At 45.6% G+C, this 13844-nt stretch overlaps 1 protein-coding gene across 1 annotated transcript in view; it reads left to right on the plus strand.

Moving 5' to 3' along the window:
• Positions 1-13844, plus strand: part of BICC1 (BicC family RNA binding protein 1) — a 279063-nt gene that overhangs the window by 65286 nt on the left and 199933 nt on the right. The window contains exon 2 of the mRNA XM_036769596.1: positions 11431-11477. Within this exon, the coding sequence (XP_036625491.1) occupies positions 11431-11477 (47 nt within the window). The remainder of the gene's footprint in view (positions 1-11430; positions 11478-13844) is intronic.

Consider the following 13844-nt stretch of genomic DNA (forward strand, 5'->3'; position numbering starts at 1 on the left):
TCTTTTGACTTGGAATCAGGGAGTCCTAATTTTGGTCCTGCCTCAGACACTTACCTAGCTCTACGGCCTTGGTCGAGTTGTAATGCCACTGAGCCTCAGTATTCCTAGTCTTTAGGGAGGGGAGGGTTTGGACTTGACCTCTGAGGTTCTTTCTAGCTCAAAACCTCTCCTTCTGTGGTCTTTCCAACTTGAGATTTTATGCTTCTGCGAAGATGAACTTCATCTTTTCCCCAGTCAGTATTCAGTCTTGTGTGTTGTTTTCAAGAGAAGCTGCTTGTAATTAACTTGCCTTCCCATTAATGATGTGTTAATAACAATACTTTTTAGTAAACCAAATTCTCCAAGTCTTTTTGAATGCTCTGGACCAGGCCGGGTGGGAAGTTCTCTGGAAACAGTTCATGGAGAGGGAAATGTATGACATACTTCTTTTGGGGGTGGGGTAGGGATATATAGATTAAATCAGTAAAACATGTGACTGCTTTGAGTCCTGAGTGGAATATCTTTAGAAACAGACTACTCAAATCATTGCCTTTATATTTGGCTACCCTTGGGGAACATTGCAAACCTTGGCTTTCATTTAGCCAAGCATCCTCAAGGTGGGCTGTGCCATGCAATGCACAGAGATGTCAGGAGGCAAAGCCTTCCTGCCTCCTGGCAGGCTGAGCATGTTGGAGCTGGAAGGACCTGAGAGGGCTGCTAGCTCATCTCTCTCTTTCTTTTTAGAGGTGAAGAAATGGGGTCCCAGAGAGTCAGGGAAACGTCATTTTTTGTGCATTGTTTTTCATCATTTAGTATTCAGTTTGTTGGACAAGATCCCTGATTTCATAAGTGAGGGAATTCCTGATGCGGAAACTCTCCCCACCCATGCAGATGAACAACTTCTCTGTGATGTAAAGTCTCGGAGAGTTACTTGGAGGCATCAGGAGTTTCAGCGGGACCATGGCCACACACGGAATCAGGGCCTGAACCCAAGTCTTTCTGGCCATTGGTGCTGTGCAGATTCCCCCAGGACCCTGTGGAGGGAGTGGAGATTGGGAGAAAGACCACGTAGCTACCAGTTTTATTCAATAAGCACTTATTAAGCACCTACTATGTGTCAGACACTGTGCTTGGGGCTGGGGCTCATGGGATCTGCAGCTGGAGGGGAATCCAGAGGCCTTCTAGTCAGACCCTTTCATTTTACGCATGAAGATACTGAAATCCTGGGAGTTTAAGTCAATTGCCGAAGGTCACACAGATAAAAAAAAAAGTGTGATGTGTGATGTGGCCTGGTGGAAGGAGTCAGAGGACCTGGGTTCAAATGCTGCCTTTGAATGCTGACCATCTGTGTGACCTTGAACAAGTCCCTTACCCTCCCTGGGTCTCTGTATCCTTATCTGTAAAATGATAGGTTAGGGCTAGATGGCCTCAGAGGTTCCTCCCAGCTTTAGCTACATGATCCTATAAGTAAATACAAAATGTATCCAAACAATAGAAATGCAAAGTAATCCTGTCTCCTCCATTTTCAGCGTCAATCATACTGAAGGAGATGGTCCTTGACCGGGTGTCTTGAATAAGTTTTGTAGTAAAAGAAAACAACCAGAATCCAGAGGATGTTTAAGCAGAGATTTCCATGTGACCTTAGAAGAATTGCCTATTGAGTCTCTTTTCTTAATTCAATAATTCGCCAAACTCGCTCTTGCATTGGAGGTGGAGAGGGGATGTAATGGTTTACACCTGTTTTAACTTCTTGCTGTTTTTATTGGCCAGGTTCTTCACAATCCCATAATTCTTACGAAGGGAAAAATATGAAATGAAATATGGTGCAGGGTTGGAGGAATGACAATAAACATTAAAAACTGAATTATTCACTGTAAAATCTGAGCTGCTTACCCAGCAGATTCGGACAGCCATGTTTCGGTAGTATTGAAGTGATTTATGGCTGGAGTCAGAGGGATTGGACGACTGCTTTTATTGGCAGGGGTGGCCCTTGGTCCTTCCATTTGAGCTATGCAGTTTTAGGCCATCAGAACCTCCCTCCCAAAGCTGGGACAGGCAGACAGCATAATCATCCACCCTGCTGCAGTATGGGTCATGTAGACATGGGAGGAGATAGATGAGAAACCAGCCATCTATAGGATGGGAAGCCTGGCACAGCTGGCTGGAATCTGCTAAACAGAGAAAGCTCCGGGCCGTGGGGCTATAATCCCACTTCAGAAGGTCCGGGAGTGTTAGGGCTTCAAGTGTGGGCTGGCTCCGAAACAGGCAACGTTTCTCCCTCCAAACACAATGAAAAGCAAAACCCTTTGACTAAACGATACTATCATACCTTGTATTTTTCCTTGCAATCTAACTTGTTGCCAACTGGCTTGACTTACACGGCCCCTCTTTTGAACATTCCTGGCTGGCTATAGTTTCCAGCCCCATTTCTTGCCTGTCTCCTCAGTGTCTGTCGGTGCTTAATAAATGTTTGATCAATGGAATGGAACGTTGATCAGGAGACGGGAAGATGCTTAACCTTTTTTTCTGCAGTCACCAAAGGACCATCTCTTTGGAGTGACTCAACGGAATCCAGAGCTGCTTCAACCTGGATGGTCATGTGGCTCTGTGGAAGGTTCACTTCCTGCTTCTGTCACTTTATTAGTCTTTAGATCTTTAAAGTCCATTCAAACTAAAAATCTATCCTTCTACATAATTCTCATCTGGGACCCAGGACTAGAGCTCCTGAGACTTAGATTCTAGTTCTCATTTTGCCCCTAACTCACCAGCCATCTTGTATGAATCACTTTCCTTCTACAGGAAGCCTTTCGCAGCCCCTCATAATTCCAGTGCCTTCCCTCTGTTCACTCTTTCCTGTTTATCCAGTGTGTAGCTTGCTTTGTATGGATTGGTTTGCTTTTTGTCTCTCCCATTAGATTATAAACTCCTTCAGGGCAGGGACTGCCCTTTACCTCTTTAGGTATCCTCAGTGCTTAACACAGTGCCCAGCACATAGTAGCTACTTAATAAATGTTGATTTGACTGATAAAATAAAGATTAACTATAAGTTCCCTTAAGTAAAAGATCTCCAGCCAGACGCTAACTTGGAAGACATTTAACCCCAGCCCCAACACCACTGTGCAGATGAGGAAACTGGGATGCCAAGAGGTGACAGGATCTGGTAGTTTTCTGCTAGATAGTAAGTGGCCATAATGTTAATGGAATGGGAAGATCTTCCCTGCCCATTAAGAGGCCTCACAAGGAGCCGGTTAAGGAAAGCTTGCTTAGGGGAGGCTGACTTACAGGAAGGCTTTCACACCTTTTGCTAATTTCTAATCAGGCACTGGGGAGGGTTGTGATGCCCTCTGGCTCTGAGAAGTGTACATATTTTCTGAGATAAGCTTTTGCTTTGGGGGTTGGCTTATGAGAAGGACCTTGTGATTCCCCGGTCAAGACTCCCGAGTAGCCGAATGTTCAGAGCTCCCTGACTGCGCACAGGTAAAGGCTGTCTGGATTCAGTGGTGGAAGTAAAGCTTTGATTCAGGCAGTAGAGCCCAGTTGGTCTTTATTTCTCTGCTTGAATTTTCTCTGAAGTTCAGAGTGCCAACTTTTCCCCTGAACTAGTGAATGTAATTAAGGATTGCTAGCTATCTTTCCTAGTAAAGCAGATTTCAGAACCTGTGCTAGCAGCCGTCCTGGGTGTGCCAGGGTGGTTGCTGTTACAGTGGCAAAGGTGGGTTTTTAACCCCGGTGCCCTCATTCCTATTGCTCAAGTTGATTTAATTCAGCAAGCATATAAGTATTCGTACATGCCAGGCAATAAAGCCCTAAGAACAAGTAATAATGATACTAATTTGTGCAGCATTTCATAGTTTACACAGTGCTTTGCAAATATTATCTCATTTATCTTCACCATAACCCTGGGAGGTAAGCGCTATCTTTAGCTCCATTTTATGGACGAGGAGACTGAGGCAGAGATTAAGGACTTGCCCAGAGTCACACAGCCAGTAAGTATCTGATGCTGGGTTTGGTTCAGATCTCTCTGAGTCACGGTGCAGCACTCTGTGGTGCCCCCTCGTTATGATAAGCAGGAGGCCCTCAAAAACAAAAATGAAACAGTTGCTCCCTCCTGGTGCTTCCACTCTACTGGGAGGGAAACGGTCTGTTCACAGAGAAGTGAATACAAAATGGATGGAAAATAATACAAAGTAATTTCAAGAGGGAGACAGTATTAATAACTGGAGCATGTGGGGGATGGCATCTGAGCTAGGCCTTGAAGGAAGCCAGGGATTCTTAGGGGTGATAGTGAGAAGAGAATGTCTTGTAGGCATAAAAGGGACAGCCTGGGCAAAGGTGCAGAGGTCAGAGATAAGAGGTGTTGGAGGAATAGATAGCAAACCACTTTGGAAAAGAAGAGCACATGACTACATGACCTCTAAAGCTCCTGTTTTCAAAGCCTGGGACAAGTAGGCAGCATGGTCTAAAGTAAAGGTTACAGGTTCTGGCATCCTAGGGTCTGGGTTTGCATCCCACTCCGATACTTCCTATGTGACCTGGGGCAAATCACTTAATCATTCTAGACTATATCCAGGACCACATGGCCTCTGAGGATTTGCATTTCCAAGTAGTCCCGTGTTCCCTGGGCCGTACTCTGCCCACAATGCATCTGAGACCTGGCATTTGTTATCCTCCCAGCTCTGAAGGGCAGAGGTTGGTGGGGAGGTACAGATCATCTCCTTGTGAAGTCTCTGTGTTGGAGGAGCTTGGGAGAGCTGGTGTGTGTGTGGGGGAGTGGGGTGGAGGGGTGGTGGGGGGGGTGGTGGTGGTGGAGACTTATGACTTGCCTTGTGGCTGTTCTACTTAAGCTACCCACCGGCCAGGTCAGGATCCTGCTTGCGCTGGCAGCTGCTTCCCTTGATCCTTGGTGGCCACTCACCCTACTCCACCCAAGTGGTTCAGCTGGTGACAGCTTGTGGCTGCCACTCCAGAACTGTGATTCAGGGAAGCCAGCCGAGGAAAGGGGCAGTGATGGTATGAAGGGTGTCACAGGCCCCTCTGGGAGTTAGGAGACAGACTTTAGGGAGGGCAGTCAATTTAGCACACACTAATTAAGTACCTATTATGTGACCAGGCCTGAGCCAGGTGCTAAGACCTCTGAGAGAAAAGTTTATCTTCTAAATGGGCCATTCATTTCTTGGCTTAGGAATTGAATTACTTTTATAGTTTTGCTTAGCTTTGCATTTCTCTCAGATGTTTAGGTAAGGAGAGGCCAGGAGGTGTGAGTGGATAGAAAACCAGTCTTCAGGACGTGCTTCTGAGTATTATTAGCTCTCGGAAGCTGGGCTGACACTTGATCTCTCTCTATTCTAATCAATCAACAAACATTAATTAAGCCCCTATGCTATACCAGGCACTCTGCTGGGTGCTGAGAGAACAAAGACAAAATTGAAGCACAGTTATCCCTTCCACTTAGCAACTTTCCCCATCACTGGTTTGATATGTGGGAGTTGGCGTAAGAAATGATTGTAAATGGCTATTTTGGGGGCGGGGAGTTTTGCAGAAGCCAAAGATGAAGGCCAGTGGATGACACAGAAAAAAGTTTAGCAGCTCAGAAATGCAAAAAACATATGTATAGTAGTGTGTAATATCAACTTAGTTTATCTTTTAATACCACAAATACAATTTCTTTTTTAAAGTTGAAATAAGTAAAAAGTTAAAGTTTGCAAAAAGAATGTGCAAGCCGGCAGACGACACACAAAGCCTAGAAATGTAGAGATATCTTAACAAGTTTAGTAACTCAACACCCCAGAAAAGAAAAAGCAAATTCATCTTCTCTGGTAGGAAGGGAGGGCCCAAAATTTTATTCGGATTTTCTAGATCAAGGGGGTGCCCCACTCCACCACTCCCCTCCCCCCAACCATAGTCCCTGCTCTCAGGAAGCATACATTCTAATGGAACAGACAACACAAAAATGTGGATGCAAGGCTCATCTGTATCAGATTCCAGGTAACCTTGGAAGGCTGGACTAGCAGCTGGGGGAACCAGCAGCTGTCTAAGATGAACGTCCTAGATGCCTCACTCTTCTGCACTGGGGGAGGCAATTTTTGCAACAGGAGTTTCCTATGCTGGTGAAATCAAAAGTCCAGTCTGCCTGTCTCTCCCTATTCAGACTATCACAATCCTCCAATTTTGGTAATACTGTTAATGACTATTATCTGTGTTTCTTTTTTTCCACCAGATTGTAAACTCCCTGAGGGCAGGGGCTGTTTTTTTATCAAATTTTATATTTCCTACAGGGCTCAATAAAAAGCCTTGCAATTATGTCCTGTAGGTACCGAGTAAAGGTTTCTTGAATGAATGATTGTTGAATGAATGACTGGCCTTACTTTTAATGAACTTTTTAGGTGAAGGGGTTGGTAGGGAAAGTGCCTAAAGAGCTAAATCTGAGGGAGAGGACAAAAGGGAAAGTGAGAGAAGTGCCTGGGAGGGTCAGGCTCAATGGGAGGAGAGGAGAGGCGGAGGTATGGAGGGAAGGGGCAAATTCTAGAGAGGATGGCATCTTCTCATTGGACCTTAAAGGAAGGGAGGGACTAACATATGGCTATTGTGGGAGTGAGGAGGGTGTGGGGGAGCCTGAATCTGGCTCTACGTCTGTACTAGATTCATTGCAAGTCACTTTCTCTCTCTCTCGGGACCAGAGCTTCCTCTTTTGTAAAACAAAGGGTCTCTGTGGTCCCTTCCAGCTCCAACTCTCCATGAGCCAGTGATCTTATGGACCTCACAGGGCTTCTAAAGGGCTGAGTTGTGACTGTAAGTGAACCTGTCATTTGAAGAGCTGCTCGAGGGAGAGTGGCTCTGGCTTCTGGATCAGTTTTAGACGTTCTCTTTCCAAGAAATCATCAGCATAATAATGTTCCCTGGAGTGTACAAGGTGTCCCAAAAGTCTTGGCGCAACCTTAAGCTTTAATAGAACTCTAGGATTTGAGAAGTCCTGCTTCATGGTAACTGTAATTCAAACACTGTTTTCCCATTCTATAAATGGGGAAACTGAGCCTCGGTTCAGGGAATCACATGGTCTCATGGGTAGTTAAGTGCTGGAGCTAAAACCCAGTCCCTATTTTCCTGCCTCTGAGTCCGGTGCTCTTAAGGCCACGTCTGCCTGTTTCTCCTTAGTCTGAGGCCCAAGGGGAATGAGTGGAGACTGGACATTTTGTCTATACTGCCCTGAGGGCAGTCAAGGTGTTCCTCTCAGCCACCTGGGAAGGAGAGCTGCTTTTTGTTTCAAAGTCCTCTCTTTTATTTGGTGAGCTTACGTCAGTGTTCATCTTGGAATTAGCAAGGTCTAGGCTCAGCTCCTACCTATGACACATTTACCTGGTGTGTTACCAGAAGCAAGTTGACCTCTCTGTGCCTCAGTTTCCTAATATGTAAAATGAGGATAATACTTGTTCTTACCTCCCAGGAGAGAATGTCTGTAAAACGCCTTACATACTTGAGAGTGTTATGTAAAGACTGGGTATTATCGTAATACTAACCTTATTATTGCTGTCTTGGCCCCTTCTAATCTAGTGGCGCTCAGACAGAAATGAGGGATAAGCTACTGCCCTGTTACTCTTCTTTTCGGTTCAACGTTCTGCAGGCTACCGAACTTTCTTCTTCTTTGCTTTTGACCCAGAAATGTTTGGCCCAGAGGGCAGTCAGCTCAGCTTCCTCAGAATTCTGACACCTCCTGTCCAGGGCATTAGAAGCGTGCTAGGGTTCTAGCTCCCCTGTGAGAGAGAGCCCCACCTTGGCTACTTTTAGGTTTGGTGATGATAGAGAATGGAGCCTGTCTTGGCCTGTTGGAGTTACCCAAGGACAGGGGTGTGCTGGGATTGGAAACGGGCAACTTACTCTATGGCCATTATCGAGTGACCTGCTGTGAGCACATTCCTCTGGATTCTAGGTGCTCATAGGGAAGGAAAGAAAACCGAAACAAGCATGTATTAAGGGGTGCTGTGTGCTGCCAAGGTGCTGTGCTAAGTGCTGGGGATACAAACAGGAGCAAAAGACAGCCCCTGCCCTCAAGGAACTTACCTTCTTTTGGGGAAGACCATCTACAAAAAGGATGTTGAAAAGCTGGGGGAGTAGAGGGGGAATCTACTTTCCTTTGGTAAATGAGTCTTTTTCTAATAATTAGAAATGGAAATTTTAAATGGAGATAGGGATTGGGCTTGTGATTTCATAGGGATAGGGGGCACCAAAGGGAGGAAACTCTCCTTCCCAGGGCAGGTTAGTGACTCTTCTGTATCATCTAGTTTGAGAGAGTGGCCTGGATCTCCAAAAGGTTAAGTGACACGTCCAGAGTCACACACACAGTGTGTGGCTGTTATGGAACGAACTGAAATTTAGGTTGGCAGGTGACGCTCCTTCTGGAGAAGGATCTTAGGCTTAAGTCTCGGAAGCATCTGGGTTCTAGGGTTCCATATACTAAGCCCGAAGGGGCCTCTAGGGCCACCAAGGCCAACCCCTTCATTTTACAGATGAGGCCTCTGGAGGTTAAGAGACTTGCCCAAGGTCACAAGGCCTTAGTCATCAGAGACAAAGTCTGGTCCAGCTTCCTGGAGGGCCAGACAGGGGAAAGTCACACAGGTCCCCACTCCCAGAGCCAGGATTCAGATCCTGGGCTTCTGACTTCTCCACTGGGCAGGAAAGGGATACCTTTGAGACCTTGCCTAGCTCAGGTTTGGAGAATGAGGAGTGCCAGCTTTACACTCAAGTGATGTTCCTGCCATTCACTTCTCTGGGTCTCAGTTTCCTCATCTGTAAAGGAAGGGGTTGGACTAGATGTCCTCTGAGGTCCCTTTCAGCTCCATATCGAGCTTTTCTGTTCTCCTGAGGTGTGAATCCTCTTCCTGAGTTACACACGCATTTACCTGTGTTTAAATTCCTATGTTAGACTTGTTTTCCCGCCCAGCATATGGGAGCATACTGGTATGTGTTTCAGACTTTAAAGTGTGTGTGTGTGTGTGTGTGTGTGTGTATGTGTGTATGTGTATGTAGATAGATAGACGGATGGATGGATGGATGGATGGATGGATGGATAGGGCTGGCTTCTCTGTATGACTGGTATGGGAAACCAATCTTGCCCATGTGTGTCTCCCTTACCCTTTTTCCTCTTCTCCTTGTCTATACCTGCTCCTCTCTTTTCAGCTTCCAGAGAATCCCCGCTGGGACTTGCTTCAGGTGGAGGCCAGAGGAGGTACTTAATCTTAACCTTTCTGCTCTGGCCAAGCTGACATCATCACTTCTTAACCACTTTATTTCCTCCCTCTTGCTCTGATCCTGGTGGTTTCCCCCCTTCCCAAGGGCTCCCATGTGTCCTATTGACACACTGGAGAAAAGTCAATTAAGACTTTCATTCCCAGCCAGTAGGGGCCAAAGTCTTGGGTTCTGCCCAAATAGACCACCATTAAGATCTATCAATTTGTAGTATTTGAAGGAACTTAGAGGTTGAGGTCTCCTTGCCTGACTTTATAGTTGAGGAAACTAAAATTGAGGTTAGTCATTGGTCCTGATTAGAGACAAAGAGATAGCAATTTTAGTTCAAAATCAGAATCTTAGGGTTTGAAGGAATCTGAGGAGCGTAAATCGAGAAGCTGGAAGATAACTCAGACACCATCTGGTTGAGTCCTCCCTCCTCACTGACAAAGACGTTGAGGCTAAGAACTTGCCCAAAGTCAGGCAGGTGATGGAGGCGAGCCTTCAGAGACCATCAGGCTTAGCTCCTCCCTGCCCAGGATTCCTCCCACAACACAACTAACAAGTGGCCATCCACAAATCATTTTTTACTGACATCTTTTGTTTTTACAGCACCCACATTTCCCTTGACCCCTTTCCTGAGAGCCACCCCTTTGTTAGGAAAGAATAAAAAAGAGGGAAAAATATAGCAAAATTAGTCCACATCATGAAAAATGTTGACATTAAATGAAGTTACATGACATTACATGCCTATTATCCCTCACCTCTGTTAAGAAGTGGGACAAGCTACCTTCTTTTTTTTTTTTTTTGCCAAGGGGTTCCAAAAATGTATTCTGAATATTTAATTAACAGCAATAAGAACAGCAACAAAAATCCTACCTATGAAGTGTCCTACACAAAGAGGGTTAAAGTAAATGGAGTATCAAACCGAGCCGATCTACGGAAGCTTGAACAAGACAGAAAAGAAAGGTGTGCGTGGGAGGGGGAGGGGCAACCAGACACACTCCTGCCTGATGGAAGGAGGATTGTTCCAAAGAACCCAGGCGCTCCTGGAAGGAAGTCGTGGAGATTCTGCACACCTTGCCACTCACACCCAACTTCGTTGGTCCGCAGCTCTGAGATTCCAAAGTGGGTTTTCTTCTTCAGCCACACTGGGCCAGCATGGCTGACCACAAGACCAAGCCACCTTCTTATAGCACTTCTTGGGGGCTTTGCTTGGTCATGATAATTGTGCAGCATTCACTTTGAGGCATTTCATTGGTTAGTCAGTCAGCAAGCACTAGGAAGGAGCTGCTATGGGCCAGACATTGTCCTAAGTCTTGAGGATACAAATACAAGCCAAAATACAGTCCCTGCCCTCAAGGAGCTTACACTCTGTTGGGGCGGGGGTGGGGGGTGGGGTAGACAACACTCAAAAGGGAGCTGATGAGAGTGAAGCCAGAGAGGCAGAAGCAGAGCTGGGAGAGGAATGAAGGGTGGCCTGCAAGGGGCCTTTCCTCCAAAGGGAGGTTTGGGGGGAACTCACTAATGGCAGAAGGGATGTTCTGGAGTGAAAAGGCAAGGGACGGGGAAAGGGAAGGGGAGCAGGGGACGGGAGGGAAGAGAACTGGGAGTCCCTGGTAAGGAGGCAGTGAGGAGATGGGGTGGCTCCTGGGGATCATAAGCAGAGGCCGCTCTGGCTCTGGCTGAGTGCTCAGGTCCGGCTTGTTAGGGGCTGCAGCTGTTGGAGGAGATTGTGGTGCCCTTGGCACAGGTCCGGAGCGTGTGCTGGCTAATAAGGGTGTCTAATTATTGTTCGTTATTATCTCCTTTAATAGTTATAATCGGTTGTTCTGATATTTATGCCTGTTTTTGAGGCCAGTCGTATCCCCGGATATAGAGAGATTTGTGAGACCCTCGGTAAAGGCAGAAATAAAATATTGGAAGTCCGCTAATTGTAATAATAATAAATGCATTTCTGTAACATTCTGAAGGTTGTAAAGTGCTTTGCATACGTGGCCTAACTGTGAGGGAGGGGCTATTAGCTGATGAGGAAATTAAGAATCAGAGAAGTTAATGTCTCCCAGAGTCACACAGCTCAGTGTGAGGCAGGATTTGAACTCCGGTCTTCTTGGCTCCATGTCCAGCTTTCTATCCATTATCTCCTTTAGCTGACTTTGTAGGGGATAAACATTAATAGGTTGATTGAAAAAAGAAATCATTTTAAACGTACTTATTCCTTTGTGTTTACAGCTGCTGCTGAGGGAAAAGGCAAGAGTGGAGAAGACTTTTTCCAAAAGGTAAGACGATGTTTCCTATCATTTTGGCAGAGGTGAGCTAACACGGAGCCATTCACTTTATCCCGGAAGAGACGTTGTGAATGAATCTCTATGAAGTGAATTTCTGTATTTCTGATCCTCGCCCTATATTCAGAATTCTGTTATAATGTAAGAAGGACGCTCTGAGAGGAGCTAGCAAGGGTAGAGGAAGCAATCGCTAGGTCATCGGGGTCGTTAGAACGAGAGAGATCCCCTAACTCAGCTCTGGACTGCTCCGTTGGCCTTATGGATGCCGGTCCTGAAGTCTATCCGGTCAGTTCCTTAAGTGAGCCAGCTCCTTGTCCCTGTTGGCCTGAGGGGAGGGAGCAAAGGCAGTGTTGGTGAATCCTCTCTACACCCCCACCGCTTGGGCCATAGGGCGAGGCAATAGGCCATGGAGAGAGGATATCCTCCTACAGGTCAGATTAAACCATCGAACTCTAAATTCTTTAGCTGAGACTTTTTTTTAAAAAAATTTTTATTTGAAATTTTGCGTTCCAAATTCTCTCCCTTCCTCTCTCCTTCCCCTCCCCCATCACTGAGATGGTAAGCAGAGAGAGGTTATACATTTGCAGTTATGTAAAATATTTCCATATTAGTTATTTTGTACAGAAAGACTCGAATAAAGGAAAAAAAAAGACAAAAAGTGAAAAATTTTAGCTGAGTCCTGAGGACATTTTGCCTTATTCCTTCCCTACTTAATTATTGCTACTTGACTCATCTTTTAGGGCCAAAAACAACACTTGGTGATGGTTCCTCTTAATTGGGATGCTGCAAGACTACCTTGGATGATGGTGTTTCTCAATTACACGTGTTAATTAGGAATGGAAAGTGCCTTTCTAAAGCCCTGGTGTTGGGTAGATGCATTGACTGTGGGGCGGGGGCAGGCCTTGGGGGCCTTGAAGGTTACACCCAACTCTAAATCTACGATCCTGTGTGATTCTGGGCAGGCCACTTCCCTTTTCCGGGACTCAGTTACTACCTTTATAAAATGAGAAGGTTGGTTTAGATTAGAGGTGAGGCTTGGACCAGATTGAAATTTATTTGGGAAATGTTTAACAGAATAAATGAAAATACCTTTTGTTGTTTTTATTCAGTCATTTCAGGCACGTCTGACTCTTTGTGACCACATTTGGGGTTTTCTTGGCAAAGATATTGGGGTGGTTTGCTATTTCCATCTCTATCTAGATCATTTTACAGATGAGGAAACTGAGGCAAGCAGGGTAAGTGACTTGCCTAAGGTCACACAGCTAGTAAGCGTCTGAGGCTGGATTTGAACTCAGGAAGATGAGTCTTCCTGACTCCAGGCCCATGTTCTATGCACTGTGGTGCCATCTACTTGCCCTAAAAATACATTACCACGTAGATGATGTTAATTTGTGGTTTCCTAGGTCAGTATGAGGCTTTCAGGGATCTATTCCTGTTCTAGATGACCCAGAGTCCATTATGTTGTAATTCTAGGGCAGTCTTTCTCTTCTGTTTCTTCACAGCCTGTATACAATTTTTTCTTAGTTGACATTTCATTTTAGGGCTGAGCTTAGGAGCTAGGGGTCAATGTTAGCAACTTGCAGTCAAAGGGTCCTTGACCGTGATTGCTTTGTTGACAGTCAGACTTGCTTTTACCAGTTCATTTGGTAAACTTACATCCAACCTTCCACTTTCCATGTGAAATTGAAAAGGGTGTTACTCCATTTGGAAAGCAGGATGTCATCCAGCCTAGAATTACTGGTGTTAACCTGCTTTATAAGAACTAGTCCGGTGTAAAATGTTAGTCAAAAAAAGGTAAAGAGTCATCAGCTTTCTAGAGCAAACTAATTGCTGGTGTCCTTGCATCCCCCCCCCCCCCCGAAATGGATTTGGATTCAGTATTTATTGACCCTTCTTTGTACTTGCTTGTCTTCACCGCCAGTAGAATATAATCTCCATGAGAGGCAAAGTCTATCCAATTTTGTCTTTCTATCCTCAGTACCCAACTTTGCATCTGGTACATAGCAGGCACTTAATAAATGATTGTCCAATATATTGAAGATCGAGCCAGTCCCATTTTATGGGAAAGGCCAAAGGAAACATGTATTTTTGCCCTTACTTGGCTCGTCTGTGGCCAGGGAAGGTTGCATTGTGAACTGGTAGGATCGCAGGTATGGCTGGGAAGAATCAGCTACATGGCGATATCCCAGGAAGTCATCCATGGCAAAAGGGAGAGCTCGAAGGGATGCTTTGCAGAGCAAGGTTAAGGGGAGGTGGGCAATGGGCTAGGTCTCAGAGAGTGATGGATATAGAGTGGAAGAGATGCCTTCTCTGTGCTGAAGACTAGTGTGTTGGAACTAGAAGGCACCCTAAAGACCCTCT

The sequence above is a fragment of the Trichosurus vulpecula genome, chromosome 8 (genome assembly GCF_011100635.1).
Source record: "Trichosurus vulpecula isolate mTriVul1 chromosome 8, mTriVul1.pri, whole genome shotgun sequence".
Lineage (NCBI taxonomy): Eukaryota > Metazoa > Chordata > Mammalia > Diprotodontia > Phalangeridae > Trichosurus > Trichosurus vulpecula.